The sequence below is a fragment of the Caloenas nicobarica genome, chromosome 2 (assembly GCF_036013445.1).
Source record: "Caloenas nicobarica isolate bCalNic1 chromosome 2, bCalNic1.hap1, whole genome shotgun sequence".
NCBI classification, from domain to species: Eukaryota; Metazoa; Chordata; class Aves; order Columbiformes; family Columbidae; genus Caloenas; species Caloenas nicobarica.
In genome coordinates, this window is record NC_088246.1 from 25,910,268 (window position 1) to 25,938,092 (window position 27,825).

Below are 27,825 nucleotides of genomic sequence, written 5' to 3' on the forward strand. Positions count from 1 at the left end.
GGAATACTATAAATTCCTGCAGCAAGTACCTTTCAGTAGTAATATTAGTGTGGAGATGCTAGTCTGACAGAGAAACAGCAGGTTAATGATTTATGATAAATTAATATATTGTGGCTTGGTAGCAGGCAAATATGTTTTTTGGAAACAAGAAACTTGGTGTGAAATGTTAATATGATCAGTAGCTTGATTTTAAACTCTTTTTCTTTCATTAATAGTGAGTTAAATTCAAAACTGCAAGACACCTTGGAACAAATAGAGGTAAGAATTTGAATATTGGTGTTTAGTATGTTAGTATTTAACCTCTAGGTACTAGAGCGTTGTAATGCAATGTTACTAACAATTACAGAACATGCGCATTTCTTTCGAATACCTTATTTGGAATACTATAGTCATTGCTATTCATGTAGCCTTTTGTGCTGCAGTCAAATTAAATGCTCTAGAATATGTTATCAAATGAATCAGGCTCACTAATTGTGCCCACTTTAAGTGATAAAGCCATCAAATAGGCACATGAAATTTGAAGTACTGGAGCAAAGGCGTGCTCCCTGTATAGCGAAGGTGCACAGTGGTTTTCAGTCCATGAACTGCTACTCCTAAATAGTTGTGAAAAGTAAATTAGCAGCATGCCGATGGGTTTGTATAAGCTACATACAAGATGACAGTTTCACTGGAAATTTTAGAGATCAGCAAAAAGACAACTGCTGGATGAGCCAGTGCTAAGCCAGAGGAAGTAAGATTTGAATAGCTGGAAAAGATTGCGACTAAGACAGAAGATTAGTTTAAGTTAGTAAATAGTATCGCAAAAGCAAATGAATATAAAATAGTGTCTTGCTGGAAATTGGTGGCAAGAAAATGTTCATGAACAACAGGAATTCTTTTAACTCCATTACTGGGTAATTTTGAGCTGAAACATGGCAAGCATTTCGTAAGAATTCTAGTGATGTAGATATGTATAATGTATATGTAGTGCATGTAGTGCCTACACTTGTAATGCACAGCCAGAAACTGAATTAGCTGTCCCAGCCTCTCTTTGGTCACATGCTCTTTAGAAAGTCAGATTAGTGCATGTATTATTGTACCCTGTTATTTAATTCCCTGTACAGTTAGAACTTTGTTAAATTTCCTTCATTCACACATTTGTACTTTAGCTTTCTTGCAAAGCTTTTCTTTGTTCTTTTACTCTTTTACTGATATATGCTCTATTCAGAGCATGACTTGTTCAAAGGAGCTAATGAAATTACTTTTCTTCTCACTCTCACATAGGCCAGTCATTAAACTTTTTTTTTTAAGATCACTCAGCTTTCACTCCTATTGCTTTAATTTATGTGCCATTTATTCCTTGTGAGAAAACATCAAAGTTGCTTAAAAGGAGATGTGCATCTTTACTTCCAGTAACAGCTTTGCAAAAGCAAATTCTGCTTGTACTAAAATCTGTTAAAATGTGCTATGTTGGTTGGTGATAGCAATTCACAGCTGGCCAAATAATTGTATTCAAGATTTTTATTTATTAATTGTGAATTTATAGAAATACCTTATTTCCCCTCTTGTGAAAGCATCTTATTTTTTACTGGAATTATGGCTATATGTTGGGAGAATGTAAGTGATCCTGGGCTTCATAGAGTGTTCCTGTGAAATACATACTCTAGTTAATATAGGATCATATTGTACTAATTAATGTTTGATAATGAGTCTTCTCAATAGTTGAGTGCCTCTGCTTATGTCCATTCATTTTTTCTTTTTTCTGTCTTTAATTTAGGTTTTAACATTGACCTTACTTTTATACTGTGTTACAAATAAAATGCAAGGTGGCCATCGTGGAAAGAACCATTGAAAAATGTAGCTGAAAAGATTAACATGCTCTGTGTTTAAGAACTCTGTTGATGGACAGTTGGATATCCTTATTTCTCTGCTTGTACAGATGTTCTGCATGAAATAAGAAACCAAATGGCTGAAATTCAAATTGCTGAGTAACCCTTTAAAGAAGTTCTGAATCTTTAGGTTACTTGTCCTTTTACCATTTTGCTTTGGAAAAAAATGCAGTATTTTATTGTATTCTATTCTCCTATTTTGTGCTTAAAGCAAATATTGATCTGCTTAAAAAACCCCAACAAAATAAAACACACACTCTCCCAAGCCCAACAGTAACAAAAACCCCCTACCAAATCTTTGTGATTAAAATTCATCAATATTTTGTGACAAATAGAATAATTCATGAGAATTTTCTATTGGAGTGAGTAAAAGTACATAGGGACACTAAGCAACCATCTCCTGTGGTTTCTATTTGCAAGAGCAAGACTACATTGCAAGATCCTTAAATAATAAGAATTGAAATGGCTTTAGTGAGTAGCAAGGAGAGAAGATACCTGCTAGCTGTGTGTATTATCATGTTATTGATTCCTGTTTTCTTGCATTGTTAATTGAAAATAACTAGAGTTAGGCTGTGTTTCTCTGAATATATTACAGCACTGACATTAGAATTACATTATTAAGCTACATGGTTGAATTTGTGGAAGCCTTATTAGTTAGTCATTAAGTACATGATCCTATTTTTTTTTTTAATTCAGTGCACATAAAGATGAACTTCATTTATAGCAGAGCTGTTGCAGTGTGCTAAGATATAGCCATGATGGCAGAACTAGTACTTGCGTGCACGCGTGCTTTCTTTTCTTCTCATGTGGTACCAAATATTGTCCTGGCATCGTACTCCATAGATGACTTATTTCACAATGGACTTTTAAGTCAGATATTGTTAATTCCATTTAATAGATAGTGGTCAGGTTAAAAAGTCTACATGTGAATTGCTTGAGCTGAAACACCTGTGGAACATTTTAATTTTTTTCCCCAGATCTGGGGGTTTTTTGTGAGTGTGAGCAGGCCAAGTTAGAAATCCCAGCTCTCCCATATTGTGGTGCTAGACCTGCTCAAAGTAAACATCACTTTGAATTTGACTTCAACAAAGTACTGAACTTTTAACTATGCTTGTTCTTGGAAATGGGGGAACTGTTTGGCTGACAGAAGTCTCAGACTGAAGTACTGCAGTCTGCAAAAGGTACAGTCTCGGCTATTGTACAAGCATAATTATTAGATCATTTAAATAAGCATCTTTTCCTCACTTGCTATTGCTTAAGTAATGTATTACTTGGCCCGTTTCTATTAAGTGTTTAATATGTTTTTTCCTTCGTTTATATAGGAACAATTGGACGTAGCGCTCTCCAAAATATGCAAGAACTTTGATATCAGTCATTATACAAAGGTTCAGCAGGCTTACAGGCTGCTTGGAAAAACACAGGTTAGTGCTCGTCTTCTGAGGGCGGTGTAGCAGCATGAAGCTTTGAGTGCTGTGACGGAAATTTATTTTCCTAATGCTTATGAATCCTGTTGAGTATACAAAGACTTTTATAATGCTCAGGTAATTTTAACAGTAATTATTGAAGGTAAACCGTATATTATGGTAACATGTAGCTTTTTGGACATGGTATTACTCTAACAGTTCCATAATTCAGCTCTATTTACGATGCTGTTTGCATTATTAATTGTGTTTGGGCATGTGAGTACTACTTTTCATAGCTAGGTGGCTGTTACTGAGTTGTGCACAACCTGTACCTTGCACGTGTGCATTCCGGTTTTATATTGTACTCAAATGCGACAGGAATGAAGATGTGAGGAGATACTTTTTTGGCAACAAAATGTGGCACAAGGCATGTCAAACCTATACCGTGGACATGTCCTAAAAGTTGCATCTCTGTGTGCCTAGAGCCTTTTATATGTAGGTCTAAACTCCTCGATAGGATGTAGTTCTCTTCTTGGCCTCGAGGCTGAGGGTGGTTTCTGTGGGAAGGCAGCGAACCTGTTTCCTTTGGAAGCAGATATGAAGAGTGGGAGCCAAAACCAAGCTCCTGGGAAGTGAAGGCAGGTAAAGAGAGGAGAAAGTCCCGGAGGCATCTTCTGTCAGTGATCAGTGCTCATAACATAGTGTGGCTAAACATGGTGCTGCCAGTGCAGCAATGATGTTTTACTTAGAGAAGAGATTCCTCCAGGGAGCTTTAGTTCCTAGAGATCACATCAAAGTGCCTGTCACCTGATGATGACAGGACAAGAACTCCATTTGTTCTTTATTATGCTTGGCTTTTTTTTAAATGTTTTTTTCCCAGTATTCAGAAGGATGGCTGACATTAGAATGCCTTATTTTTATTTGTTCCCAATTATTTTTTTTTTGTTTTTTCTTTCTTTCTAATCAGAACCTTTCTAGCAAAATGGGTTCTTTTTCCATGGCTTAAGTGTGATAACAGCATAGTTCTGCAGTAGGACAGAAACAGATTTCTTTTCTCATACTTTGACAATGTGCAGAGTTATTTGAGTGCCCAAAGGCTGCAACTTAAAATCAGAGGAGAAGATTAATTAGACTTTTCCTTTGTTAGTGCATTGTAGGCAATTCCTTTATTTCCTGAACAAAAGTAGAGATAATGCTTTCACTGCTCTGAAGTCTAGTGCATGATATGTTGAGAAAAGCAGACTTTTTGGAGAGGAATGAAGTTTCTGAACAAAAGTAGTATTTGTTACTGCATGGTTTTGCCTGCTACGCTTTCATGATAGAGTGACTTGTTTTTGACGTTTTTTTATTACTATTAAAGTATGTATTTTGAACTTGTCCTGAAAAGAATTTAGTTGTGTCGTTATTTAAATATCTCTCATTTTGACCTGTCCTCATTAAACAAAATGACAAGAACCCTCAGTGTCTTCAGTACTTTTCATGTCTTCGTTTGTCATTCTGTTTTCTTTGCCTAATTCAAGTTAGGACTAGCTGCAGAAGATTGGTTATTTGCAATAGGATTGAAGCAGAATTTCTTGCTCAGTTCTTACAGGGGTAATTGAGTTTTCAGCTCCTGTCAGTAGCAAAGAATGTTAAATAGCAGGGAGTGAAACTGAGCATTTTCAAATCTGCAGGACCTGATAATTTCATTCCGGCATATCAAATAATTTAAAAAATCAATTCTTATGTACCATATATACCAATTATTAGTATATCTTGAAGCAGTGAGAAAAGTCAGTGTCTGAAATGGACTAATGTTATGTACAGTTTATTAACAAAGGATCAGGGAAACAGCCTCACCTGAAACTCAGGCGTGATTGTAGCAAAACCTATATGTTATATAGTCTTCAATGTTTAGTACATGTACTGATTTTTTTTTTCTGGAAAAAGTAAGTTTTGTTAAACAAATGCCATATTTTGTTTTTATTGCAAAGAGGTTTTCTTTAAGAAATTTATTGATGTGATGTGCATGCCTTTCTGTAACACTTAATCCTACTTTATATTCCTCAAGGAACAACTCTGTTTGGGAAGTGAATGGATTGCAGACTTTGTAATTGTGGTTTTGGTTTTATTAATTGCAAAGGAAATATTTTTATTTTAGTTGGAAGTGTTTCCAGTGGGGAAAAAATAGCACTGATTTCAACTCATTTCTTTTTGACACATTCATCAATGATTAGGAAAGTAAATGAATGAATGAGTAAATTCTATGATTAAATATATATATATGTATAAAATTTATATTTACTAGTGATAATGTGAAATAACTGGTGAGTTATAAAGGGAGAATGGCAGGGGAAACTGATTTTACTGATAATACCCAAACTCTTTTATGTTACCATATTGTAATATTATCAAGTTCTCTGTCGGGTGTTTTTGAAACAAAGATTGGAGGCTGTGCTTACAATCTTTAGGCATTTAGTTTTGGAAAAGACTTGCATTAAAGGACTGTGGCATATGACAAATTGAATTTTACCGTTTGGTTTTATGTTATTCCTTTTCTTTCAGACAGCAATGGACCAGTTACATATGCACTTCACCCAAGCCATTCACAACACTGTGTTTCAAGTAGTCCTTGGATACGTGGAGCTGTGTGCAGGAAACACAGACACCAAGTTTCAGAAGTTACAGTACAAAGACCTCTGTACAGTATGTAATTCTTGCAAATATGTATACGTTTTAATCTGAATTTTTCCACTGTTTTAAGTGTACCTTATGTAAGTAGGGACTCAGTTATTAAAATAACCCTGCAGTTACTATAGTTTCTTAATACAACTCATAGGCTAATTGAGAGATTGGTTATTCACAACTTAATGCTGATTTTGATTGCACTAAATCTTAGCACTTTGTAGTTAGTGTGCACACATCTAAAGGAAGTAGTACATCGTAGGATACAAAGAGAAGATCAAGATTTCAAAACTCCCATGTCTTCAATGTTATACGCTAGTTACTGAAAGCACCATTAGCTTTGAAGTTTATTCAGTGCGTCTAGGCTATATTGACAATTTCTGTAATACTGCATTTCAGTATGGATTATTGTAAAGATATGAACTTAACTGGAGTCTTCCCATTGCTCCTGAATTTGCATCAGATTTGCTGCACTTTATTTATCAAGATAAGGGACAGCCGTAATACTAAGATGCAAAAACCTGATGACAGGCAAATCATGGACTGGGCATAACTGTGTATTTTCCTCTAGTATAGATTTTAGATGCAGTTTCTTGCATATGTATATTTTTTTTAATGTTATTAAATGAATTACTGTATTTTGAGTAGTATTTGTACTTCACTCTTTAATTCTTTCGCTTGTTATCTTACTGTTACACCCTGAGAAATTTTCTTAAACTTTGGTGGTGGGGAGAGTGAGTATGAGATATTTTAAGTGGTCCATTTAAAACTTGAAATTATGTTTCCATCTTCAATGTACTTCAATCATTTGTTTCAGTCACAGACTGAACCCTCATCATACTTCATCTGCTCAAGGACCCACCCCATCAATTGCAATGTATTAAATCAAAGTGCAGTCACAAGGAGACTAAAGTTCATATTCTTATACACTTTCTACTCTTTGACTCTGCAAATCCCCAGGGGCTGTGTAGATTCAACTAGTAAACAGCACATCTGCATTGACAACCATTTCATTGTGAAGAGATGCCCCTTTGACTTCTAAAGCTTACATAATCTAACAGCCTTCATATGAGTGAAAGTAGATTATGAAAAATTAATTTGTCGGGAGTAATTGACATAAGTATTAATGAACAGAATGAGTAAGGTTCCAGCTAGGTTGTATTTGCACTTCACCGAGGTGAAACCTAATTGAAGAAAGCCAGCAAACCTTGAGCTCTGTTCTCTAGATGGCAGCCCTTTCATATTTCTGTTTGCCTTCAGAGGGTGTTTTTGTTTTCATTTCTTAGATTCTAATGCAGTTTTCTTCTGAGTTTTTTGCTTTACACTTCTATATGCCCTTCAGTATTATTCTTTGCTAATATTTATGATACTAAGCCCAATTATTTCCATTTACAAACAGCCCTACTGAGCTCCTCCTGGCATCTTCTAAAATACAGATTGAGTGCTGCTGTTAATCCTTACCCTTTACAGTGCAGAAGGATCTGTGTTTTTTACTGTGTGGTTACAAAATTATTTCTCATTATTTCTATTTGGTTTTCCTTCTGTGGAATCCTCATGAGATGCTTCCTTAGTTATGTGAGCCTGCAATAGCTGAAATCTGTCAATCTGTAGGTACCCAAATGTTAGGACTATAATGTACTCTGAATACTGCAGTAACTTCCTTGAAATTTATTTATTTAATTTCTAATTTTTCATTACTCTCTTGGTAACAATTAAGTATTTAGGGGCAGGCTGCACATGGGAAAGTTTGGTGTCTGTTACAAGTCATGTTGTTCAGTGTTGGTTGTTACCTGTTGCAGTGCATTTGTGAAAATCAGAGTGCTGAGTAAGCTGGACTACCATAGCAGTTCCATTCCTAACTACCTGTAGAAAAAATACCAGCAGTTTTTCATCTCTTGCGTTCAGTTGTCAGGGAATAAATTGTTTAAAGGTAAAATATGAGCCTTCTTTCTCTGTGTCGGGTTCCAGTGAGAACCCTCTTCAAGCTGTCTACACTATTAAGCCAGGATGCTCTTAGCGTGTAAGTGGTTATGGCATGCTTACTCTAATTAAACAATGGAAGTCATACAAAATGAAAGTCTTCCTTTTTGGGAAGATGTCCTGTTGTGTGTTTCTAAAAATCTTTTTAAGTGAACTCATTTAGCTCATTTCCATTTTATATGGGTAGTGGGAGACTACAGTGGGTTTTTTTCTTGGTTTTAATTTTTTTGTTTGTTTGTTTTTTTCTTTTCTGGAAGTCAGATACTGGATTTTATAACAATGGGTGTTTTTTTAAAAGAATAGTGTTTTCAGTAATTCTTAGCCATTCATGTAAGTTACGTGCCTGTGCATTCTGAGTCACTATTTCCTTGGTGAGCATTTCTTTTCCTAGTGATATGCCATGCTCTAACTTTTACATACTTTCTCCTTTTGAATACTACTGGAACAGGGTACAGTTTGGCTGCTTCGTCTTCAAGTTTTGATTTTCTTAATTATAGCATAAGTTCAAAGAAATTCAGTTTATTTCCTTAGTTTAAATGGAATTGTCTTGGTATTTGGTAAGTGACCCTTTCTTCTTGGCTACCTGGAAGCCATTATCTCTTCAAGTGTAGTGATCTGTGCAACCAAAGTTTATATTTTACAGCTACTAAAAGCCCTGAAATACAGTAAAAGTAATATTTCCTGATGAGCTGGCAGAGAAAATTGCTGAAACACTTATTGAAATGGCAGGGCAACTTATTATTTAAATGATAAACTTAATACCCTGTTTTTTTTCGTTATTAGCCGAGGTCTATACTATTTATGATTAAAGTGTCTCAATAATGCGGCCAGTAATGTATATAAACTCTCCAGTTAAAGGGTGTTTTAGAATAAAAAGTCGTGTTCTCAATTGTTACTTTTTTATGCACCAAGAACTTGACTTTTTCTTTTATTGTTGGTATGTCCAGAATGCCTAATTTATATCCTCGAGGCAGCTCTGGTTTGATAGGGAACGGAACCAGAATAATAATTTGTTTAAAAAATCTCAAGCAGATGGAAAAGACGTAATGATTAATATGAGGCCTCCACGTACTTTTGCTAATGTCATCTATTAATGCTAACAAACAGTTTTTGTGAGTCCTTATTCATAAGCAGAGTGTAAGAGAATATGGCTTGGGTGGTATGTGCTGCTGCCAGAAGCATTATTTAAGCTTCGAAACTAAGAGAACATGAATTTTTTTTCACCTGAAAGCTGAAAAATAGGAGAGCCATAAGTGACGCATTTGCTAAGAAATCTGTCTAGTCTATTGTTTATTATCCAACAAACGTAATATACAAGGTTATCAAGGTTTTGTTGCAATTCATGTCTCAGGGAGGACACTGAGTGTTCTGAAAGCCACAGTTACGTCAGTGGATGAGGATGCAATTCAGAGGGAATTGATTACTTTGATTAAGGTTCTGCTCTCTATAGAATCCATGGTTGATTATTTTCGTGGTTACATTGACATCACTATTGCAGAAGCTGTTGCTGATTTTGAAGAGTTTTGCTGTAGGTGTAACACCAAAGCTTTTCGATCACCTAGGATGTACATTTTTGGGTTGGCCTGTAGTACCCGCATGATAAAAGTGAACTCGCCATGTAGGAGGTCAACTGTGGACACTGAAGTAGCAATGGGAAAGTATGAACTGTTTTCTGCAACAGTGTTAGTTTGAAGCGCTGATTTCCACACTTCTCTGAGAACCTTTAAACAATAATGGAATTGAAATCACATTTGTGCAGCTGGACTTTGCCCTTGTTTATAAGCTGTGAGACTGTGCTGGTTCACAGCAGGTGAGATGAGGGTCACATACCATTGTCGCCCAAATAAGCAATATATTTTACAGTCTTTTCTTTACTCAGCAAGACCCCTTCTCAAATTCATCCCTTGACCTGACAATCTCCTCTTAGATATTTCTACTGTGTATCTATTTCTCTGATACTCTTCACCTAATGAACATCTTAAAACACAGTTGGCTGGATGGAGCAGGGTGGATCAGGGAGGTAGGACAGCTGCCATCTACATTTGGTTTTGTTTTTAAATGTCTTTTTTATACAGCATTCAATCCAATGGGGCACCAGCCAGGATGGCTTCTGTACTGCTGAAGTACAAGTACCTGTGTCATTGAACTGATGCAAGGTCCGCATGTCACAGGGGTGGCTGCATCCCTCTCTGATGGTGAGAGGTGCCGACCATTAGACTGTGTGACTTCTGTATCTACCTTGGTGTTCCATAAATATAAGAGGTGGTTAATTTATTGGCCAACTGAAGAAAATTTAAAAAAAAGGAGCTAACAAATAAACTTTGCACATTTAGACAGCATTTGATTTGTTGACTAAAATGAGGCATTCATCGGCTCTCAACAACTTTTGAAAAGGAAACTGATGTACATCAAACACTTCAGCTGTATGAATATGGAGGTTTTTGTATGGTTTTGCCTCTGAAAAAAGTGAACACAGTTGTTAAGTTTCACAATATTATTTTGTTTTTCTGTAGCATATTACATCAGATAGCTACATTCCATGCCTTGCTGATCTCTGCAAAGCTCTCTGGGAAGTCATGCTGAGTTACTACCGAACGATGCAGTGGCATGAGAATCACGACCAAGATGAGGCAGCAGCTGTGTCTTCTGGTAAGAAACTGTTCTGGAAACAAAACTTCTGATATTTGGAAATAACTTCTCTTATGCTCAGGTTGTTAATTTGTGTATCGATACCTTTGTGGTCTTGACTCAGTGCCTTTAGCATTATTGCTCGTAGTATGTGGATTTGTTGAAATTATTATTTCAGATGACATTTTTATAAATATATCAATTAAAATTAAGAGTTAGAATATAAATTTTGACATGAACCAAGTGAAGAAAGATCCTGAAGTTTTGAGTGAATTGCCCATTCTCAATAGTATTTACTTTTAAATTTAAAATAACTTCATATGATTACATTTCCTTCTCTTGTTTTCATTTTATTGTGGTCTTTGCATGTGTAAAATAAAGCAGATATCATAAAGAGTTTGTTGCATGGAAGCATTATCACAGTAGACTACTTACTGAGCTCCATATGTAGTTTTAAAAATAGTTCCTCTTAGTGTGGTTGCTTGTGATACCCTGAAGAAAGAAAACCATTTGTACTGCAAAACCTTTTAAAGGAACCATTAAGCTGAATAAAGTGGCATATTCAGTCACATGGATAATTCTAAATGTATTGCTTTTCAAAGGTGTACCAGAGTATATTGGTATGTTTACTACTAATTCCCTAAATCTTCTGTCACTCATTTTTCAAGTTTCTGGAGATGTTGTGGCTTAACTGTAATGTACAACTAGAATATATTTGAGCTACTAAATCACTTTTCCAAATACCTCAGCAATGATAAAGCACACAAAAGGGAATTTCACAAGTATAATTTAATTTCAGAGGGACTATAAATATCTTCCAAATGTCTGTTTTTTCTCAAAGTCATTGCTCATGCTGTAGTAATTATTAAACCTGTACATATAAGTCTCATTCCATATTTATTGATTTAATTGCTGCGATATGTGCTACAGCCAAAGAGTATCATTCCTGTAGAGAAGGCGGGTATGTCGGAAGGAACCATGAAGACAGTTCTGGAAATTATGCTAAAATTGTTCCCTCAATTTAACGCCATAGACTGAACCAATAGAAGGAGCAGCCTTAACTGCTGTATGTTGATCTGGCTTTTATAATGTTAAGAACTCAAAAAGTTGTCCCAGTATTATTCTCTTGTTGTCCCACTTAATGTTAGCAGTCTTACAAAGTACCTTAAAGGGGTCAAGGGACTCTTGCTCTTAGGGCACAAACCAGCTGTAGAAGTGAGAAGTTGGACTTAGAAGGCACGAATTACATATTTTAATAGTGAAGCTTATCCAAAAGAACTCCTGCATGGATTATGGAAAGGAGGTTGCACTTCATCTAGGTCGTGTGTCACATATTTGTGATTATTAATGCCTGTTACAGATGTTAAAATGTAATTTGCATAACTTGTAAATAATTGCCCTTCTGCATCTCTGAGGAAAGAGTTGTGTCTGCTTTATATTATTAAATGTTCGGTTTATTTGTGTTCTGAAAATTAGTCTAGGTTGAGACTGAAGAGCAAAATGGAATAGTAACTTTTACAACAGGATTTGTTTTGTTTGCGATGTTTACAGGAGGGAGTCCTTGAGACTGAGGATTTTTACTTTTTTCCCTAGAATGGAATTCAGAATTTGCAGTTCTTTCAGTTATAGTGTGGGCTGGTCTTTGGGCATTACTTTTTTTTAAGGTCAATTAAAAAACCCTTTACTTGGAAGAAACTAAATGGAAACAGATAATTATCTCTAGATACAAAGGCAATCCTAAAATTTTTTAAGGCATGAGACATATTTAGTATCTTTCACGAAATAGGACATAGTAATGAGATTTAGTTTGCTGAAGTGTTGTAACAGAGTAGCAGCAAGTCATAGTGAAATGTATGGTATTGATAGTTCTATGGATCATCAAATAACAACACTTAACTAATTGCTCTAATATGCTCTAGGAAAGATAGAATTAAGTGTTCGTATGTAGGGCTTGTTTAATCATACTGAAGATAAAATTAGTGAATTAAAAGTATCAACTCCATAGCATGAAATGAGTTCTATGTCACATTTAATGAACTGCTATTTATTATTTGATTTTGTTATTCATATAGTAAACAGCAAACTGCTGTGATACAGTTTTTATCCCTGAAAACAAACTGCTTACTGGAAAATATTCCATTGCACATTGGTCATGGTTGAAGCATTGTTTGTGTTTGTAGTATAGAATCAAAGAAAAAATGAATTTTAAAAGGATCTGGGCAGGTCATTTTGTCTTCCCTGCTGAAAGCAAAGTGAACTTCAATGTCGCACTGGTTTGTGCGAGGCCCTGTCTGGTTCAGTTGAATTTTCACATATGGTAAAATTTACTGTGACGTTGATGTAATTCACATGTGTTCCTGAGACACTAATTTAGCAGAAGAACTGAAACTGAGCAGTAAAATGATCACTACAGCATTTAAACTCCTGATTTCACAAGTGCATACCTAGTGGTAAATTTGCTAACTACTATAAGAGATCCAATGAAAAGTAAGAAGAAAATGATGCAAGATATAAATTTAATTTCAACTCTTTTGATTTCCAAAACATTCCGTTTATAATACTGCACAAATTTTGTGCAAGACCTGCTTGGTATTCAAAGAATGAAGCTAGAGGGCAATGATTCGATTGATTTATATTTTTTCTTTTTCCTCTGACTAGCAATGATTAAACAAAACCCGTTTGTTATGACTGAAGGCTGCCTTTACAAATTTTGGAGAAATACTGAGAAACCCGAAAAATTACTGTATTTATATCAGGCATCTAGAACAAAAACTTCTGGATGCTTCTGATTCTTATTTTTATGCGAAATTATGAACGTGTATGTATTCTGCTACCTGTTCCAAATTCTTCAAAGAAGTGTAAATTCTTGAGGATCTTTGTCCAGTCCTTGGTTTTCAAGAAAATTATCCTAAATTCATGTGTTAAATTAGCTGCAGTACAGTTCATTAAAAGACTGGAAACAAGACCTCTTAGCATGACTGGCCATAATCCAGGAGCACCGGGAGAATGCCAGAGAGAATATTGTGTGGATTTTTATTGAACAGTAGCATCTGTATGATTCTCTCCAACCATCCCTTCATAAATGTCAGCTCGTGAGGACAAGGACTATGGTCTTAATCTTGAGAAGAGACTTGGCATCACTCTGTGGAAGTATAGAAGCCAGAAGCTTCCAGAAACTTCTAAAGAGTGTGCTGTGGCTACGGTAGCTGGTTGTGTTTACTCATATAGCCAGAGAAAGCATAAGTGTTTCTCTAGTTGTGTCATTCTTTCTGTTTATATTTTGTTTAATCTTCCATGATAAATCACTTTAGAAAATGCATGTCAGAATGATTGCTTTCAGGGGAAGAGGAACATATTTAGGTACAGCTACTAAATTGTAATTTACGTCTACAGTGGCTAATATTTATTTTATTATTTTTCTTTCATAAGGAAAATTTTCTTTAAGTGCCCTGCAACAGTAGATATAGTATGTTTGAGTCTTTTTTTTTACATCAAACAGCGTTTTATCTTCTCGTTTTGAGTAATTAGGGTAAATTCTTAGTCTACCTGCAAATGCAGTCTTAATGACTTAAAACAGGAAGGAGCTGAACACAGCTTTGTGGCCTTGGAAGAAATTAATAGCTATCCCTAATATAAACCCAAATTCCAGAATATATTTTATTATGCTTTTAATTGTGAGGAGGAGTTACTCGACTGAAAGTACTGCAGGTCTGTTCTGCACACATCTGAGAAGGTTGGTTAAGGTCTTGTATCCAGCCTCCCGTTCCTTACAGGGCTCATGAGGCAGTTTGGTCCATGGCCTTCATCACTTCAGAATTCCTTGTTGATGCTAGGACGAATTTTTTCTTTTTTTTTCATCTGAATAATGTGTTCCACAAGTTAGGGCTGGCCAAGAGGCTGCTGCCAGTCATTGAGGAGTGGTGAAACGTTCTACTCTTTACCTTCCTGTCTGCACTGCAGCATTGATATATCTACTTGGTCATGAAGTACAGCAGGTTTAAAAAGAGTCCATCTTTCAAGAATGTAATCTAAGGCAAGAACATTACACATGTCTGTTAGACATGTCCTTTTTCTTTCCAGGTAGGCCCAAATGATAGATACGGACTGTGTTTCCCACGATATCTTAAGCGACTTCTTTAATTTATTTATTTAGTTAGTTTTCTCCAGGTCCCTCTCTGGGCTCCTGTAGGATCTGCGCTTTGTGCTGCCTGTTCCAGTGACTCGTGGGCAGCAGGGAGGAGACTTCTGATGTGTGTGCAAAATGATGACTTGGGCCTCGGGAGTGGTTTTTGAGAAGAAATGCTCAGACTGGGAGTAAGGGAAAGAAATATCTTTGAGTTGGGAACCTGTGTGTGGAGGTAGAGATGAGACCAGCTGGGCCAGGAACAGGGGAGTGAATAGTCTTCTCAAGTACTGAAAACTAGCTGGAGGTTGCACAAGAGATGGAAAGACAGGTCGGAACTGCACAGCAATGTTGGGGTACTACAGGCAGTCTTATTAGAATAATTTTTCTGTGCTTGCAACCTCTTGAATGATAGTGTGGGAGGAAGACTGTGTGCTTTGTAATATTCCAGTGTCATATTTTATGTGAATTTTTCTTTCATGTCAGATCACTAATATATATTTCCTCCATCGGGAGAAGAGAGGACCACATACAGGAGAAGATTACTGTGCATTACAGTGTTTTTTTGAAAAGTGACCAATGCTGTGGGAGTGAAGGTTTTAGATTTAGATAAAATAATTTGGAAGAATGAAAGACACCAGATTATATGATCGACGTTACTTCATGCGTAAGCACAGATTAGTACTAGAGAGGAAAAAAAGAAAAGAACATGCTACGTTATTCTCATAGTTAATGGAAAAAGTTTCAGTATTTTTCCTCAGAGTTGCAGACAGAGTTTACTGGGGCAGAAAGTTAAAAAATCTTGCTTCTGAGATTTTTACTTTCATGATTCTTGTCTACAAAGGTAGAATATCTTAGAGAATGTTGTAGATGATAAGCAGTGCTCACTGCAGCATTCAACTTTATCTTTTGTATTTAAAATATCAGTATCTGTTACTCTTTATCTTTTTTTGATTTTTATTGAATGGGATATCTTGCTTACATAAAAGCAATCAGAAGCTCTCCCAGTCTGCATTAGTATATAATATTTATATGTGCTTTATTCGTTTCCTTTCAAAAGTTTAGAGCAATGGAGCTCTCCTGAAGTTTGCATAGTGGATAATATGATAATGGCCTAGGCAAAAGTTTCATTATGGCTAGACAACTAGAATGCATTTCAAGGCTTCTGGAAATATCTACAATATCTTTTATCTTCAGTTGCAGATGGCAGCAATGTGATTGGAACAGAAGAGAACAGTTTTGACCGCAGCTATGTAAAAAAGAAATTGGAACATGGGCTTTCACGAATATGGCAGGTATGTTTTTTGGGTTTTTTTTTTTTTTTTTTTTTTTCCCCTAAATATTTATCTCTCAGCCAGTGCACCACCCTCCCCCTAGTAGTAATTACAGTTAAATTTATACTGATCTTGTTAAAAAAAGTATCTCCAGGGATTTTTTTTTTAAGTGATTTCTTTTGCGCTAAATATGTGAAAACCATGGAAATATAATTTCTGTGACTCAGTCAGTATTGGTTGCTATGATTACAAACTCAGTCAAGATCCCAAAACATAGTAACATGACTTTCAGCCTGATTCCACTTCTCCTGACCTGTGTGCTGCCCCACAATCTGTTTTCTTCTCATGTGCAGTCATACTGCTTTATGTTTCTGATAAAACCATAACTGTGGAGAGCCAGAAGTCTTGTGAACCTGCCTGGTATCACAGTATTCCTGGTCTGACTGCTGGATCAGTTTGATGTGCAGTGAGACCCCAAGTGTATGGTGACAAAGCTGTAAAATTTTATCTGGCTGAATTGTAATTTGGGTGTTCGGGTTTTTTTTGTTTTTTTGTGGTGACAATAAAGCATCTACGATTGACCTGGTGTTATAGAATGTTCAAGAAACTGGTTATAATAATATTTAGAAAGTCAATGAGAAATAATTCGTGTTACAAAAAATTGAGTTCTACTCTAAATCTCAAAAATAAGGATAAGTGCAAACAAACCAAAAGGGCCAATGCACGGGGCACTTGAGCCTTCACCTTTTTGTCTGTAATGTAGTAAGTATGCAAAAACTTGTTTGTATTTTCTAGGATGTTCAACTGAAAGTGAAAACATATCTTCTGGGAACAGATCTGTCTAACTTCAAATATGATGACTTCATATTTGTACTTGATGTCACCAGCAGGTACACCCATGTGGTCATAAGACCACTTAATACATGTACACAAACTTGAATTCTGGTAAGGCAGCACAGTTAATTAAGGCTGATATTTGCATTCTGATGCCAATTTTGTTCATATCTACCGATAGTTTGAAGAGCACTTCTTTATGTGGGAGTTTATGAGGATGTATTTGGGAGAAGTAGTATAGATTGTTTCGCTGCTCAAGTAGTGCATAAGTGTGATATGATTTTGATATTGTCCACCTTCAAGATTTCAGATGTGCAGATCTGATGATTTTGATGTCTCTAAAAACTTTTAAAGGGACTCTCAGTCAAGAGCAGTAAAATACTGTTGTACTGCTAATGGGTACAGTATTATATCCTTCTGTTTTGGTACAAAAATGATGGACTCGGACTGTGAGCTGTACAGTTTGCCCTACATAATAGGATCTCAAAAAGTCATTTGTTTTGCTTATGGCTCTTTGTCGCTATGCTTATGGGACTTTATGATAGGATTTGGAGGGAAATGAGACATGGACCTTTGTTGAACCAGTGAAGTGTTTGCAACTTAACATTCATGTTCTGCTTGTATTGAGATACATGGACGCTCATGATAATGGTTGAGGCTTGTAATTGAGGATGGAACAGCAGTATTAATTAATCAATACATATTTCTAAACTTTGCTTTATTCTTATAGACTGATGCAAGTTGGAGAAGAATTTTGTGGCAGTAAGTCTGAAGTTTTACAAGAATCTATCAGAAAACAAAGTGTTAACTATTTCAAAACATACCACAGGTGAGCTTACTATACGTACAGTGGGTGAATCTTATGGCATTCATCTTCGTTGAGTTTAACTTTTAATGCTTTCCAAAGGTTTCCAATGAGTTCCTGAACTGAGGTTGACAGATAGTGGATTATGTCTCATGAAGTGAATAGAGCTCTGAACCCTGGAGAAGTGGAGAGGGTGGAGAAAGTTGTGGAAAAGTCTAGTTCTGCAGCAGGCAAGCCAGATAAAGATGGAAAACTTTTTATGTAGAATTTCAGTAGTTTTTCAGGCTGCCTCTTAAGCTGTCTCCTGGGATCCTGAGGATGAATGCCTCTGAAATCCATGCTTCCTAGCAAAATTGTTACTTCTTTGTCTATGCCATTACATAAAAAGAGCTGATGAGGTGTGGCTCTTAAATAATTTTTTCAATATGCAGTTTTGTCTTATATCAAATAAGATGTTTCGAACTGAGTCATGTTTTCATAGTTTATTTGTTGGCAGTATCTAATTATGTTTCTGTCAACTCTACTAATCATATCTGGGGCCAGTTGTATGTGCTGTCGTGTGCAGGCAGTCTCTGGCCTCGGATATGATACATGGCTATGACAACTTCAAGACTTGTCTGTTTGTCTGTTTTGATTTCTGGATTTCCCAAATGTTTTGGTTTGGATGTTTGACAAGTCTTTCATTCTAGTTATCTAGCATTTATCTTCTTTCTGAGTGTAAAAAGCTAGGAAGATATGAGAAGAAATACAGCCTGCCTTGCTCTAAGGAACTTTCTCCGTCCTGGTCTGTTTGTCCTCTGTTGTATGAGAGCTGTCATACAAGTAATACATCCAAACCCATTTGCTCTGAGACTTTCTGCCTAAAATCCATGAAGTATGTAAATGATGACAGGTTGGTTGCAGTTGTCTGAAAAGCTTGAGCCTTAATCAGATGCACATTATGTCTTGTCAGGAGACGAGTTGATTAAGATGCCATGCCATCTATCTTTATTTCTTGAAAGCATTTCTGAACCTTGAACTGAATTTCATGAAGTAATTTGGAAACTGAGCTTGAAGCTCTAGGTTTATAAGAGCTATTTTGGTGTACCTGTCTTTTACTACACTGACTTACCACATAGTACCTTATTTGGTTAAGTAAATATAATTTTGACCATTATGATTTGCTTATGTTTAAAGGACCTATTTAAGAGCTTAGGGAATCAGAGACTAATTTTCTGAATTATCTTTGAGTAAAATAAAAGTTAAGGAACATTGATGGAACAGGTATAGAAATGATATTTTTTTGAAATAACTCTTTTTTTTTTTTTAAGGTAAGGTTTCTTGTAATTCTTGTGAAAATAAAAGGGAATACATATTAATATGACTCAAATTGTGTGAACCTTTCAATACTTTTTACATTATTTTATGCTGTGTGGGTAATGTGAAGATTAATTGGCTGTTTGCATGCTCAGAAGGAAAAATACGTAAAGGCTTCTCTCCCAGCTACATCCCTCAAATTGATTTATATAAAAGCTTTAAGCATCTTGCCTTTTCAGATCTAGCTAATGTGGCTTTCACTCCTCTTGTGTATTTAATTGGAGGGAAAAAAAAAAAAAGGCAGGCTAGTGCTTTTAAGGATTCATTAGTACATAAAAGCTACGCAGAGCTGAAATGCTCAGAGTCCAGGAGTAATCAGTTCTTTGATTGTAATTTGACATATGTGGCCTCCTGAGCGGTGTGGTGTTATAGAGAACTGCCAACACAGAGAAAGTAGCAAAGGGACTGGTCATGTCATTCAGAAAACCTAGAAGAGCAATGTAATACTAGAGCATACATGAAGCCTTTTTTGGGTAAAATTTTATTATTTTGAAAAATTAGAATGAGCTTTTGGCAGAGAACATCAGTAAAGTGACTTTTGGAGTGAGATTTACTTTTTATTTTTATGAGTTTGTAAAAAGGTGTGTGTGATCACTGGAGCTTTTCAGGCAACGAATGCATCAGACCTTCCATGTGTGCCACTTTCTAGACTTGTAAACTGATGAAAATGAAGAACATTTGTTCAAGGACTTTGTCAGTACCTTGATTTCAGCTCTGAAATGATACAAAAACTGGTGCTGTGTGGCTTTTAAATGTTTGCTTTTGTATGGCTTTTTCCTCTTAGTTTTCCTCTCAAAGAATTTTAATCTGTAACACTGATTTTTTTTACAGCATCTCTGTCTGTTTTTGCTATTGGCTTTACTGTGAGAAGATTTGCAAGCTACGGGTACTCAATGCCTCAAAAATAGCACTTGAAGTCTATTTGCATTTTACTGGTGAATTTAAATAGATACAGCAAACTGTAGCCATAATTCAACATATTGCCCATTTTGTTGAGACAAGAAAATTTTAATTGTAGTGGTGATTATAGTTTGTTATTGAAATAGTGGTATTTCTCGAATATTTTCCTTCCTAATTAGAAACCCAGTGCATAATTTACCAACTGCTACTTGTTAAACAAAACGATGTACCATATATTAAGAAGATACAGCAATGTGACCTCAATAAGCACTTATTGCTGTCTTTTCCTAGATGAGTTCCTGATTATGTGACAAAAAGATTTTCTGTAATAAAGGTTTTTCTGCTTACGGCTGAACAGAGGCTTTTCTAATGATTAAAAACATATGAGAAACAATGCAGAGATATAATGGCTTGATTATGTTTCCCTAATAGATTTTCTATATTAGTACCAAGGTAAAGTTCTGCTATGCAGAAAAGTACAGCTTAGGAGATTAATAGCCATTTAAATGTTTTCTCCTCTGAAAAGCTGAGGTGTCTGTAGAACATCAGTTCTTTCCACTTCCCTTTGCTACCTGTCAGCTTCAGTGTGTTTGGAAGAAGCATCTGTCTTGTCTGAGCTCACAGAAGCTGTTGTACTGCTGAGTATTAGTATATGTTATATTTCTTTCTACACTTTCCATGGAGGAAAAAAGGTCCAGTATTACTGCATAATCATAGATGTTCCTCTATACTTTCTAATAGTTTTGACAAAAAAATTTGTTTCCAAATTTTGCTGGTTGACATTCTTTGAGAATTTCTCCAGAGGTGTCATAAAACATACACTTGTGTTAGTAGCCACAGCTTTTAGGTGGTCTGTCAGTTGAAAGAATAATTTCAATATCTATTTTAAAGTGCATTTTTTATACAGTTTTTGAAGGTGTTGTTCACTGCATAAGTTAAATAATTGTCTACTTCCTGATTTACTCTTACTGCCAATTAAGTGTATTCATTCGTTGTATTTCAGAACCCGTCTTGAAGAATTAAGAATGTTTTTGGAGAATGAGACCTGGGAACTTTGTCCTGTTAAATCCAGCTTCAGTATTCTGCAGCTTCATGTATGCTCTATGAATAACACATACAAATGTATTAATATTTCAGTAGCTAAGAGTCCTGGTTTTTTGAGAAGTAGTTACATCCCTGAATTACTCTGCAAATGTTTTTAATGGCTGCTAAACCCCTCTAAATTTCACTTCATGATATTGGAAACTTAAGATTCAAATGGTTTTAGAGCAGTACTTCAGGCGGATAGAGGTTTACAGAAGATGCTAGAATTGTAAGCATAATGTTATCCTTTATTTTTCGTATTTTAAGGTGCTGTTAATATGTCAATTTTCCACTTCTAAATTATTTATCTGAGAGTAGAATGCCAAAAGATGAGGGCCTAAAAGTAGTCACATAGGTGCTCCCTTGCTTGTGCCAATTTTGGCATCTGTTTCTGGAAGCATAGGTCAGACTGGCTTATTTGGAAAGGCAAAAGTTAATTCTTCTGTGGTGAACTCCACCTGAAAGCAAGTAATTTCGTGTGCTCACCTGCTGTGAGTGATTTTTGTGATGTTTAGCATGCAGTGGCTGAATTTCACCTCTTTTCACAAGTGAAATATGGGTATCTATGATTAAAACTGTCACTCCGGTGCAAAAATGGATATAGCTGAGCAATCTCAAGAAAAAGATAATTTTGCAGCTTCTGTAGTGTTACCTAAAAATAAGCAAGAGGCTAGTGGGGCAGTAATAGCATGGAAGGAAAAGGAAGAAGGACCCTCAGTAGCATCCAATAGTGAAATAAATAATACTTTTAATAGAGAAATGGGATTATAAATCTATATATACTGCTCAAGGGACTGGAGCAGCAGAAAATGGCAGAAAGTAACATATTCATTTAAACAGAAATCTAACATTGCAGTCCTTTTAGCTGTATTCGTTTTGATCTTTAAACCTTTAGATAAATGGTAATGTACATTTTGCCTTTAGTGAAGATGAATAGCTAAAGTTTAATAGATAAAAATGATATGTCAACTGAGATAAGTCAATGTTAAAGATTTTAAGAAAAGAATGTCTAAAATAATCTTATGTACCCTACTTAACCCATATGTTTGCAAAAGTCTGTGCACTCACCCAGTCATCAGAAACTTTATGTGTGATTAAAAGTAGTATATTTTGAAAAGAACTTTTTAAAAATAAAATATTTTAAAAAAATTTCGCCTTTAATAAATTACCAGGTAATTTGTGTAAAGAAAACTACATTTTTTGGTAGAATTTAGGTCTTGTTTTATCTCATAATTGCTGTAAAATAAAAACCCCACTTAGTTTTCACCTAGTTTTAGACAGTGGATACTTTCAGAATGCAGATGTATAACATGTCATGGCCAAAACCTGCTAAAATTAGAAAGACGAGCCATATAAGATTGACAATTTCAAGGTTAACTTGAGCCAGCATGAAAAACATGTTTAAATAAGCAGCAAGCTTTGGCTAAAAGTTTGCATATCAGGTTAATTGTCCACAAGTTTGTTGTTATGCTCTATTTTTATGGAACTGGAGTTGTAACAATACTGAAACTGTCTTGTTGGTGATTAAAATTGTACTTTATTTCTATTAATAGGAATTTAAGTTCATGGAGCAGTCACGTTCCCCATCTGTGTCACCTAGTAAGCAGCCTGCTTCAGCAATTTCAACAACAGTAACATTATTCGAGCAGTACTGTAATGGTGGAAACCCTTTTGAAATTCAGGCTGACAACAAAGATGACGAGACAGAAGATGTATTAGCTTCCAATGGGGTATGAAGTCTTTCAGAATAAAAAAAAAAAAAAAAAGAAAAGCAAGTTTAGCTGTCAGTAAATGATGTTTTATTTTGTGTAGCAATGATGGAAAAATATCTTAGTACAAGGATCAGTTAACTGCAGCCACTTTAGTCCTTTGATTAGGCAGGTTGCTTTGCTTTTAACAGTGCCAGACAGACAGGCATCCTCTTTTGAAGTTCAATTTGTTTTGCATTGGATCAATATCTTTTTCTGCTGAAGCCAAGCGTTCCTGTAGGCTAGCAAGACGTGTTCCACCTAAATTAGTATTTTTCCAGGGGTTTAAGTTAGCTTTCTTTGTGGAAGTAATTTTGTTATTTTAGGACTGGCTTTCTGGCTTCTTAGGAAAGAGTCATTGTGGATTGCTCCATCTGTTGTGTTTGCTCACACCTATGCGATTTGCTGTGGATTATCTGATGTTTGTTAGGCACTTTTTAGTTGTAATCTAAATGCTCAGGATCTGGCTTTACAGTGGGATCTACTATAACACTGAACAATCACTTTCTCTATTTTTTATTCAGAATTTTGACAAAATCTAACAGTGGTCAAATATGTTTTAAGGTGAAACTTTGCACCATTCTCTTAAATGCTACATTAGCATATTTTTATTAAAGCTTTTGCTTTTGTTTATGAATACTGTGGTTTTTGGGCTTTTTTTTTCATGATAAGATTGAGTTTAGTGTTGTGGGTTTTTTTTTTGTTTAAAGTTAGTTAATCCAGCCATTACACTAATAGCTTGTTGATTTTCAGCTTCATCTTTCGTGCTTTCCCTGTGGAACTTCAGTTGCAAAGCAGCTTGATCTGTATCTCATGCCCTGAGTGTGATGCTGCAGTGTCTTTCCTTCTATGGCCGATGCTGCAGTCTCTTGTGCTGGGTCATTTGTAGAGAAAATACAGTTTATTGGCAAAAAGTATTGCTGCATTATGCTTAAAGGAAGCTGCTGGAGATCCAGTTTCCTGGTGATACTTCTTCCCTTGTCAAGTAATACAGCAGAACATCTGTCCTGTCTTTTCATATCAGGCAACTGAGAAGGGTTGCATGGTTATCAACGATACGTAGACTGCAAAGGAGCATGTTATGCAAAGATGAATGCGCTGCAGGGCATGCTGAAAACTGCAGAATTCCATGAGACTTTGTAGAAACCCACTCTGAAACAAAGCTTCTGGGGAATCTGGGCAACCATTTGGTAGATACTTGCTAAAATAATCCATAGTGAAATAAGGATTAATGATGATACCAAGAGTACTTTTGAGGTTTTCAAAATGAAAACTCTCTTTACTGAAGAGATCATTTCAGACTTTTCTGTATGTTTGTGAGTAGTTTTAGTTTTTAAAAGGTTTTTCGGAAAAAAAAGGACTAGAAAATTAATTTTCTCTTTTTTTTTTTTTCCCCAAAGACAGCTTTCTTCTGAAGGTGTATAGAGCCATCATGATCTGCACTGTGAGTGCACAAATACATCTCAAATATTGCAGGATATTTTTTGCCACCTTTTGCATGTAGAATAATAAGGAAGGTGTGAAATTATTTTCCAAAGATGATATTAACTGTAGCTACTGAGACTGGATAACATCTCAATAACAAAAAAGAATAATTGTTGGAACATGATTTCAATCTACTCTGGTTCCTTGCAGGTCACTGCTAGCAAATGAGTGCATATGCTGTCCCCATAGTTTTGTGTAGTGACTTTTAAGCAGAATACTTAGAGTTGTAGAAGGCTACAATTGTCTTCATTTCTTGACTGTGGATATGTTGAGGAATTGTTCTTTTTGTTTGCACACTTGTATGAGATATGAAAACTTTCCCCACAAGTTAGAGCGGACCTGCTTCATTCTTTCCAGAATTAATATTTTGCCCTTCGGAATCTGCTTCACCTAGCTTAAGTAAAATTTAAGTGATATCAGTTTCCTGTGCACTAAGCTTTTGCTTCTATGATCGTGAAATCATTTGACTAAAAATGAGGTAGCAAATGCTGATAACCATGTGGGACATACTGTTTTGTTGACGTTTGCCAGCTTGAAGCATCATACAGCAGCCAAGCGGACTGCTGTCAGTAATACCCTCTTCTGTCTTTAGTCATATATTATTTGTTTCCCCTTTTCTCCAGTGATGAACCTATTTGGAGAAATAATAGAGCTTAAAAGCAAAAAAAAAGGCTTTAGCTCTCTGTACAAATGTAGTGTTTCAAGTACAAACTCTGTACTTGAATAATACAGTAATAGTTCCACAGGAATTGTCATATTATGTGAGACCAATGGTGGTTCACTTATAGCATCCCACTTCTGGTAATGATTAACACAGGCGCTGTGGGCTCGTGAGAGGTAATCAGTCTTGCAAGTCTTACTGGGACACTTTGTGACCTGCATGGGTTACAAAATGTAAATGTGCAGGATGGTTTTCCTCTATTTGTTCCAGAATTCTCTTGAGAAAAAAGCAAAGAAGCCACCCCCACCCCAGAACCACATTCTTTACTGTAATGGAGTAATATCATTATCCAGGAGGTTACCTGTTATCTTTGTTGCCTTATTACCACAGGGAGCCAATGAAATCGACCATCTCATCATCCTAGGTAAAAATGTCTTTTTATTCTGTGTCTGGCCATTGGAAAAAGAATCTGTATGTAAAGGTTACTGTGTTCATACTGGCTCTTCAGTGGTGTCTGATTTTTTGAAGGTGTGTGAGGCTCCATCCCAGACAGAGCTGAAGCATTAGTAAGCGTTAGTTCGTTAGTAAAGGGTTTGCCTCCTGCTTTGCATGTAGGTGCTGCTGTCGCTGAAAGCGCCATGGCGGAGATGGGGGTCTGGTAGATCACTGTCAGGATGCCATGTTGCCATCTCTGGTGGGGCTGAGAGCGACTGCCTTGGCAGTTCAGTCTTGGAACGGGCTACAGGGCATCGTGATCCCATGAATTACCAGTAAGCTGATGTGTTACACCAGTAGCAAAGTCCATGTTGCGATTTCCTCATCTTTAATTTTGAACAGTGTCCCATTTGGTAGGCTCATGCATTGTCAGAAGCTTTCAAGACTGGCTGCACTGTCCTCCTTTTTCAAAGCTGTCTGCCAATTTAGTGTTCTTTATTATAATAGTGAAACTTTAGTATATTTTAAATTGATAAAATCTGTTTTTGTGCCTATTGAAGAGCTATAATGAATTTTGACTTTCTTTTGGTGCCAGAGGGGCAGAATGTTCTATGTGGAAAAACTGAAAGACCAATGATATGATGACTTATGCATTTTTCTTGTGAAATATAGGTTAGATTTACAGTCATCCAAAATATATATTTTTTAACCTTAAATATAGTGGTATTTAGAGAACTTATGAATAGTGTATAGAACTTTTTTTTAAACTGAAATGTGATTTTAAGTTTCAGTTTGTTCCATGTAAATTGCTTATGGAGGAAGATGCTTATGATTTTTCTTCCCTCCTTGTGGAAATCAGTTGTGGTGAATATTTCTTTTGTTTGACATGTTTCTAGCAACGCTGTATATAAACAAGTTTGTTCTGTGTGGTAACTTGAGTTTAATCAATTGGAAAATGGGAACTAACTGTTTTTAGTATTTAAAGATGAGAAGTAAATCTAAAGAATCATACTGAGAGTGCAGACAAGGGTGTCCCACAATGCTAAGAAGCCACTTGGTTTCCATCAGTGTATTTGGCTGTTAACTCAGTCACTGGAAGGATAAAATCCTTTCCAAAAGCTTTGTGAGCCAGGGAAGTATTATGCACATTTACCAAGAGAACTGAGGCACAGAATAGGTTAATTAACTTGTCAGTAGTTGTACAGGATGTGTAACCTGACTAGTATTAGAACCAAGGTTTCTTGTGACCCCAGTGAGTATACTCTCCAGGTGACCATCCTACATTCCTTTTTCACATTTTTCATCTTCCTTCTCCATTTTTTTTTCTTTTTTATTTTTAAATAAAAGTTACACCTATTTGATAATCTTTTACATAGAAACAGAAATAACTTGCTTAGGTACTGTGGGATAAAATTTCTACAAAGGTTTTCTGTTTCTTGACTGACCAGTTAAGGCGGAGGCACGTTTTAGCACTTAAAATTCAAATTATTTCAGATGGAGGTTGCAAAATTTTGTTTCCAGACAATGCAGACATGTTCCCAGAACATTTCAAGAGATTGAATGACAAGGACACAAGCAATTGATTTACTTGTCGAATGATCTGTAGGATGCTAAGAAGTGTCAGGATTTCTTTTGAGAATTTAAAGTCTTTTCAACAGCGTAGCTGTTGCAGTTCTGGACAACTGAAATGGGGCTTCTGGATCCAGACACCTCAGCTCTCTGTCTTGAGCTTCACTGAAAAGCCTTATGCCCCTTTTCTGTAGCTCCCTAAAATATTTTTGTTGCGATACAGTTAACTTACAGGTTTGTAACACTCTTCAACTTCAGTATATCTGATCACTGTTCTGTGGATTCCTTTGGGCTGATTGCCTAAGCACGTGTGAACTGATGGTTGCTACAAGAGATCTGGATTCCTTTTAGCACTTGAAAGTTTTACTGGAGACTGCATATTCAAAATGGATTTATAACGTCTCTTCAGGTTGAGGCCACTGTTTAACAGTTGAGAATTACTTCATAATTTAAAATGCAGATATTTTTGTCTCATTAAATAACTTTTCCAGCTCATTAATAGCATTAGGTTGAGGAGACTTAATAAAGTATTCTTCCATGTAAAAAAAGAAAAAAAGAATTCTCAAAATTATCTTAATCTATGATGTTAAGACAGTTAAGATGTCAACTGTCAGATTCATATATCAATATGAATTGTAGTTAACAATTTGTAGTCAGTTTATCATTTTACTATCACTGGATTTTAATTGAATCAGCATGTCATTTATTATATATTAATGCTTAATAACTGGTGGTAATTCTCCATGCTAGTGTTCCAGCCAAGTTTGTTAAACTATGACTCTGTTTGTCCTTAATCAAGCCTGAACTCGGCTCATTTTTGAAATAAACTGAGCTGCTTTCATTATAGCTTTCCTTTGTCTGAAATGTTCACGAGGCAGAAATTTTACCTGTGAATACTAATGATCAGAACATTTCTTTTTAGTCTGTGTCTCATACTACATTCTTTTTTTTTCTATCTGAGCTTTTCTGTTTGCTTTGAATTTGTCTGTACTGTGGGCTTCCCACTATG

General features: G+C 35.8%; 1 protein-coding gene across 2 annotated transcripts in view; it reads left to right on the top strand.

Moving 5' to 3' along the window:
* Nucleotides 1-27,825, top strand: part of VPS50 (VPS50 subunit of EARP/GARPII complex) — a 92,480-nt gene that overhangs the window by 28,091 nt on the left and 36,564 nt on the right. The window contains exons 10-19 of one of the 2 annotated variants that reach the window (XM_065629368.1): nt 216-258; nt 3,191-3,289; nt 5,816-5,956; nt 10,429-10,564; nt 15,864-15,961; nt 16,736-16,830; nt 17,505-17,603; nt 20,839-20,929; nt 22,472-22,648; nt 24,067-24,142. In XM_065629368.1, coding sequence (XP_065485440.1) covers nt 216-258; nt 3,191-3,289; nt 5,816-5,956; nt 10,429-10,564; nt 15,864-15,961; nt 16,736-16,830; nt 17,505-17,603; nt 20,839-20,929; nt 22,472-22,648; nt 24,067-24,081 — 994 coding nt within the window. In that variant the 3' untranslated portion in view covers nt 24,082-24,142. Of the gene's footprint in view, nt 1-215; nt 259-3,190; nt 3,290-5,815; nt 5,957-10,428; nt 10,565-15,863; nt 15,962-16,735; nt 16,831-17,504; nt 17,604-20,838; nt 20,930-22,471; nt 22,649-24,066; nt 24,143-27,825 lie in introns of those variants that run through there. The other variant, XM_065629367.1, reaches the window with a different exon arrangement.